Source organism: Octopus bimaculoides, chromosome 11 (assembly GCF_001194135.2).
Source record: "Octopus bimaculoides isolate UCB-OBI-ISO-001 chromosome 11, ASM119413v2, whole genome shotgun sequence".
NCBI lineage: Eukaryota > Metazoa > Mollusca > Cephalopoda > Octopoda > Octopodidae > Octopus > Octopus bimaculoides.
This window is the reverse complement of record NC_068991.1, coordinates 42,089,205-42,096,552: the sequence shown is the minus strand read 5'-3', so window position 1 is coordinate 42,096,552 and position 7,348 is coordinate 42,089,205. Positions and strand designations below refer to the sequence as shown.

At 36.2% G+C, this 7,348-nt stretch overlaps 1 protein-coding gene across 4 annotated transcripts in view; it reads left to right on the top strand.

Annotated features, from left to right (window-relative positions):
* Positions 1-7,348, top strand: part of LOC106881589 (lysosomal cobalamin transporter ABCD4) — a 100,764-nt gene that overhangs the window by 26,198 nt on the left and 67,218 nt on the right. For 2 of the 4 annotated variants that reach the window (XM_014932044.2, XM_014932045.2), the window contains exon 2: positions 3,410-3,528. In XM_014932044.2, coding sequence (XP_014787530.1) covers positions 3,410-3,528 — 119 coding nt within the window. Of the gene's footprint in view, positions 1-3,409; positions 3,533-7,348 lie in introns of those variants that run through there. The other 2 variants (XM_014932046.2, XM_014932048.2) reach the window with 2 other exon arrangements.

Genomic DNA, 7,348 nt, shown 5'->3' with positions numbered 1-7,348 from the left:
TATACATGTTCTGAGCACTTGCTTCTCAGATCAAGTCACTTGCTATGCAAGTATATTTCCGTAAATAGAAAGTCTATGAAATGTTATATTGTTTTAATGGAAATGAAAATAAAATTTCATATTGACACTGACCAGCTCTCACATATAGTGTGTTTAATAATGTACCTAACGTGGAAAGACACACACATACTGTGAGACATATACACACTCATACACTCACACACATACATTCACTCACAGATACATAGTCATATACAAAATGTAACGTCATCGTCATTGTGGTTAACCAGCCCTCACATACATATAATGTATTTAATAACGTACCTAATGCAGAAAGACTCACATACTATGAGACCTATACACACTCCTACACTGACACATATCACCATCGTGGTTAGAATTAAAAGTAAAAGTATGAAAGTGAAACATAGCGTGTTTAATAACATACCTGACATAGAAAGGCACACACATACTGTGAGACATATACACACTCATGCACTCACACACATACATTCACAGACATACACAGTCATATACGAAATGTGACATTCTTGTCAGAATTAAAAGTGAAACAGTATATCACATTACAATGTAGATGTTATTCTTTCATTTTTATTCTGAGTTTTGACACGTAATATGGAACCTGTGCCGATATTGCATTGTTTTAATCCAAAAACATTACATGTTGACACTTATGGGGTCTGATAGTATTACCATGTAAAATTTGATTTGATTTGGTTGAGCCATTTGAGAATGCATTGGGAACAGACAGAGAAGCAGAGGATTTTATATATATATATATATATATATATATAGATAGATAGATAGATAGATAAAGCAAAAATAGTCCTCTTCATGACTATGATTTTCAACACAAATCAACTTATAATAGTGCTCCAGTGCATTGAACTAGTGAAGTTTGAGAAAGTTGACAAGGGCTTGGCCAAAGAGGAAAGTTTCTGTCTTCAGCCCTTTCAATCTTCTCCACTACACAACCTCTTTTGTCAGATAAAGTCTTCCTGTCCTTCCCAGCTAAAATAAGACAGCAGGATGATCTTCACCATGGACCCAGCTAATTGCTGGAGCTGCTGCACATATGATTACAAGCGTTTGACATAATTTCACAAGTCAGCAGTGGTCAGACACTGGGCAGCAAAATGATCTTCACAATGGACTCTGCTAACAGCTGGATTTGCTGCACATATGACAGTAAGTATTTGACATAACTCTATAAGTCAGTAATGCTCAAGCACTGGATGACTGCATGCAGAACAATTTCATTATTCTGCCTGTATCTTGGAGAGACCCAGCTGGCAGTACTTCCATAGCAGTAGGGTTTATCTTGAACCAGCAATGCTCCCTGGTGGCCATACCAGGCTGAGAATTTCTGGATATTATCCATGGGCCCAGACCCAAGAGTCCTCTGAAACAGACTTGCCAGTTGATTTCCAGTGACACCCCGATTTTTCCTAAAAACATCATCACTTTTGCCCTCCACTTATAATAACTGTTTCAAATATAAGCACAACTAAAATCTTAGGAGAGGGGTTACTATCAACCCTAATACTTCATTAATACTTTATTTTCCCGAACCCAGAAGGATGGAAAGCAAAGATTTTAATGACAGGCAAGTAAAAGAATAAAAACAGTTTAAACCTTATGGAACATTCGTTGATGTAGATATTTTAAGAACAATGATACAATGAATTTCAGATAAAAAAAAAAACCCTCTCTTTTCAAAGATGATGGAAGTAGGAGAAAGTGAAGAGTGCGGGAACTTATTAACCCTTTAGCATTCAAACCAGCCTTTTCTGAGTCATATATTCTACTTGTTTTATTTTCAAACTGGCTTCCCACACTTACAATGTCATTCTGAAAATAACAATTACATCATTGAAATCTGAAAAGCTATGAGATAATGCATGATTAATTCAAAACAATTTGAATAGATAAGCATTACATTTGACAGAGATAATGCATGATTAATTCAAAACAATTTGAATAGCATTACATTTGACAGAGTAATCTGAATGCTAAAGGGTTAAACCATTGTATGATAATATTGATATTTGAAGAAGCTCAGGATATTACTTTTACTCATATTGCATTAACTTTCAAAACTAAATGTAGTTGCTAGTATATTTAGATTGCTTTATCTAGTTTGAGGAAGATATAGCTTGTTTAAATAAGACTCTGAAAGGGAAAAAATTATTTTGACCTATGTCAAGTACCATCATATCATCATATCAATATTTGATAAGATAAGGCCACTCTTCACCTTTGCTTATTTTCAGTCAGTTGACATTATTTAACCTTCACCACCACCACCATCACCACTACCAACCTGAACAATTACCACAATGCAATCTATCTGATATGCTAATGACTGCACTAACTGTTGGTGTGGGTGTCTGTCAGTATCAGTGTCATCATGGTCGGCAGTGTTGGTGGTGGCATCGGCAAAATGTTTAGTAGCATTTCTTCTGACTCTTTTTGTTATGAGTTCAAAAACTACTGAAGTCAGTTTTGCCTTTCATCCCTTTATCATTGATAAAATAAAGTGCCAGGAGTTGATATAATTGATTAATACCATCTTCCCAAAATTGCTGATCTTGTGCCAAATTTTGAAACCATTATTATTATATTGTTATTATATTGTTACTTTGCATTCCATTTTTAAGGTTAATCTATCTTGCAATATTTTTATATTTTACTGACAGCTTAGTATAAATCATGAGCGGTAAGTCTGAAGATGTTCACTTAACCATAAACAACTATGTCAACAATGTGTGAACAAACTTAAGATAATTTTGCTTGCCCTAAAATGTCACCCAATTCAGGATAACTTTCCAATTTTTTGCTTTCTTTGGCATACATTCTGTAAAGATATCAAACTTGAGAACGACTAATGACCCCTTTGTGTTTGCTCAGTCTCTTGTCATCAAATATGTTTGCTAGTTTTAAACAGTAGCCTTACTGAGAGTTACTTGCTTGTAGCCCATCATGAAAGCATGTCTGGGCTTCTTGACATATTGTGCAATCTTTGTTAGGCAGAAGACTCATTTATAAGGTATCGTTTGTTTTCAGTTCTTTATGTAAACATGTCCAGGCAGTTTGTCATTTGATAAAACTATGGAAGGGCATTTGACCATAGAAAACTTTACCCTAACATACAGTCATCTGACCCTTGCGAGTAGAGTTTAAACAATGCTGCTGCTCCTCCTGCTGATAGACTTAATTGATTTATGTATCAAAATATAATATATAAATATTTGTATCAATGTAATTCTACTATCAATGATTTTGATTTTGAAATCTAAGGAAATATGAGGAATATAACTATGAAAAAATCTGATTTATTTTATTTTGTCAAAAGTATTAATATTTCAAAATTTAATCTAATTTGCAGGCTCCAGTTTGATCTTCTGTTTGTGAAAAGGTTTCTCAAACTGTTCACCTTTATGTTTCCATCATTCCTCAGCCTCCCAACATTACTCTGCACCTTTCTGTTATTGCTGTCCATGTTAGGTAGGTAAGTTTTCAAATTAGTGTTTGTGTGTGTGTGTGTGTGTGTGTGTGTGTGTGTGCTGGGGAGGGTTATATGTTTGTGTTTGTATGCGTGTATGTATCTACATGTACCTGTAAGCATGTATGTGAGTGTGTACATATGCAAGCATACGTGTATATATGTATGTATATATGTATGTGTATGTTTGAGTGTTCACTTCCTGATTGGAATTTTGGAGTTTATTCTGACCAACTGCCCTGCTCAGTGGCCAGCTTGTAAATGAATGATTAATCTTTTTGACACCAACTTGTCTGTGACTGCCCTTGATTGTATGATACAAATTTTTTTTTGAAGTGATCTAAATTAAAACCTTCCAACAAAATTGCTGCAGATACCAGATGAATAATGACCAATATGGTAACCCCTTTGTTACTATATTTCTGTTGAAATATATTGCCTTTGTTTCAGTTCTCGTAAAAACCTATGTAATTTGTGCACCTGTGTAATTTATGCAGGTGATTCTCAGGAAAAAAATTGTTAAAAAATGCTTCTACTCATGTAAAATTCACACCAAAAAGTTTTCAGAATTGCTGATATGGCCAGGGGAAAAAGGTTTTCAATTTAGTTGTATTTAACTTAATTTCACTTACTTATGATTAGATTTTATTAAATTTTCATTAAATAAAGATAATTTCTATTTAACAGGTGTCACATTAAAAACTATTAAATTACAAAATGTTTGTATTGTTTATAATAAACTTTATTTTACATTTGTTACCCACAAAAGATTATGTCCAATCTTTAGCATGCTGCTGTATGTCTTCTCAAATCACAGGAAAAGTTGTTGATAAGAATTATCAATAAAAACAAAGCTGATAAATCTTCCCAGGTGTTGCAAATTAAGTTTAATTACCAATAAACATCAGCTTGGATGACACTTTACTCAACTGACAGAGGAACGTGACCGATCAAACTGAATATGTAAACAGAATTCTGATTGGTCGAAAGTGTCTTCTTGTCTCAAACTCTGATTTTCTGCCTATTCTTGTTGGAACATTTGATATGGAGTATTGAAATTTTAATCCCTTTCACACTTACAAAATGTCAAGCAAACTTTAAAATTTATCATTATCATTTTAGCTGGGAGACCAAAGTGATAGTTTGGTAACCCACTAAAATAAACATTAAAAATCAAAAGGGGAAAATAAACAGCTTTGCAACTCAGTGTTTATTGAACAAGAGAGATGCGAAATTTAAGAAGCAACTTGTTAGAATATACACGTCTGTGAGGAGACATAAACAAGAATAGCAAAAAATCTACTATACCAAAAGAACTGGTAATACATACATTACAAGTGTTGTATGAAGAGAACGTAAGATTGCTGCATAATTCAACATGAATGTGAAACAACTGTGGTGTATGCGTGCGAGTAGATGTAATCGCCTTACCTCGGTTTTCCTTTCGTCGACTGCGAGTCTGTCTTGTGGTATCCAATCCTTGAAGCTTGCCCCGACCCAAAGAACAGCAGGAATAGCAGCTGCTTCTCCCAAACCTAGACCGTCTATTAGCATGTCTTGTCCCGACCACGACCCCATTCGAAAAGGGCACGAATCCCGATCGAGGCTCCCTCTGCCCTTTTTCCTCTTCCGGTCAACTCGCCCTTCCGGTCAGCCTCCCCAGTCACTGACATCATCCCACATTAAACATTGTATAATGGTAAATGAGGGCTTCTGTAGGAATGCTAAAAGTCATATTCATTTAGTGAGTTTACATGCGCAAGGATGAGTTATGATGTTGTCGTTGGCGTTAGATGCAGTAAGAGCTGGTAGCAGCGATATTGGTGGTGATGAATTTCATTGTCGTAAAATGGAGAAAACGAGCAATAGCTTCCTGGAGGCAAATGCAAGCTAGACTTCTTAAGTGGAGAAAAACTGATCTATTTAAGGAAATTGCTGGGCTCCAAGAGAACACGTGGTCCATTTTGATTGTATCCAATTGGTTGACTGGGTAATTTGGCATAATTGTTTAGGGGACAAATTGCACCTAAAAATTAACTAGTCAGAGCAAATGGTTAAAACATGATCTTTATAGCTAAGTGTTCTCTGCTAGGTCCAAACAACAATTATAAAGAGAGAGAATAGTTTGTCATTTATGCTGTTGTCAATCCATTCTGCTACACCATTATTGTCAGTATGGGCAGAACTTGTGAATCATTTACTGCGAAGGAGAAATTAAATATTATTGAATGTGCATTTGAATGTGGCAATAGAGCTGCTGGAAGGCATTTTTATGTTAATGAAGCCAGTGTTTGAAATTGGGGTAAACAATACTATAAACTTAAAACTGTGCCTAGTAATAAACCTGCCAATAGGGGTAAATCTGCAAAATTCCTCGAGTTAGAGACTGAACTTTATCATTGGATATGTAACAAATGTGATGAGGGTTTTGGTGTAAGCACCACCGAGATAAGATTACGTGCTAGTCAGTTATTTAAGACCAAATATAGTGCTGATAGTGTGGACTTTAAAGCTTCGCTAAACTGGTACTATTGTTTTATGAACCATTATGACTTAAGTTCACAATGTAGAACAACAATTGCGCAAAGACTTCCTGAAGATTCTGAAGAAAAGTTGACAAACTTTCTGAGTTATTTTATCAAAGTTAGAAGAAAATATAATATTGAACTGACATGCATCGAAAATGCAAACCAAACCCTGTTAACATTTGATTTGCCATATGACACAACAATGAAACATATTAATGAAAAATCAGTTAAAATAAGAACAATTGAAAATGAAAAGAATAGATTTATTGTGATGCTTGGGAGATGGAACAAAATTGCCACCATAAGTTATCTTCAAAAGAAAGACATTGCCAAAGTTAAACTTTACAAAAGGCATAATCATTAGAGTCCACAAAAAAGGCTGGATGGCCAAATACAACACGAAAGAATGGTTAAGACTTGTGTAGGGGCAACGTTCCAATACCCATGAACATAGTTTATTAGTTTTGGATGGTTTTAGATGTCATAAGGCGAACTATGTGAAACATGTATTAAGAAGTAACAACTATGAACTTGCTACTATTCCTGGTGGAATGACTTCGATCTTGCAGCTGTTAGATGTTGGTTGCAAATAAACCCATGAATTGTGCTTTGCGCCAAAAGTGGAACAACTGGATTAGTGGCGATAAACATTCTTTTATTAAAGGTGGCTGTATGAAAAAGCCTGAATTAGAGGAGATATGCCAATGGATTCTTGAGGCATGGAATGAACTTGATCCTAAGATCATTGTGAAATCATTTCTTCAGTGCAGCATTGCCTATCATCTTGATGGTACACAAGATGGTGTTTTGTGGCAATCCGAACCTGCTACATGTGATGATCATGCTGATGAACAAGATGATGTAATAAATGTATATTATCACGACAAGGACACTAATGACTTTGACGCAGAGGCATTTTTAATGTTGGATGATGAGGACAAGGTCTTTGGATTTGATAAACAGGATTTCATGTGTCGCCCGCACATGAGCCAGTCCGGATGCACCGGCAACGGTCTCGCTCGAAAACCTCATGTGTCACCCGCACAAGAGCCGGCCCAGGGGGCACCGGCAACGATCTCGCTCGAAAGATTTCATGTGTCACCCGCACATGAGCCAGTCCAGGGGCACTGGCATCGATCCTGCTCGAAAGATTTCATGTGTCTCCCGCACATGAGCCAGTCCAGGGGCACTGGCAACGATCCCGCTCGAAACATTTCATGTGTCACCCGCACAAGAGCCAGTCCAGGGGCACTGGCAACGATCTCGCTCGAAAGATATCATATGTCGCCCGCAC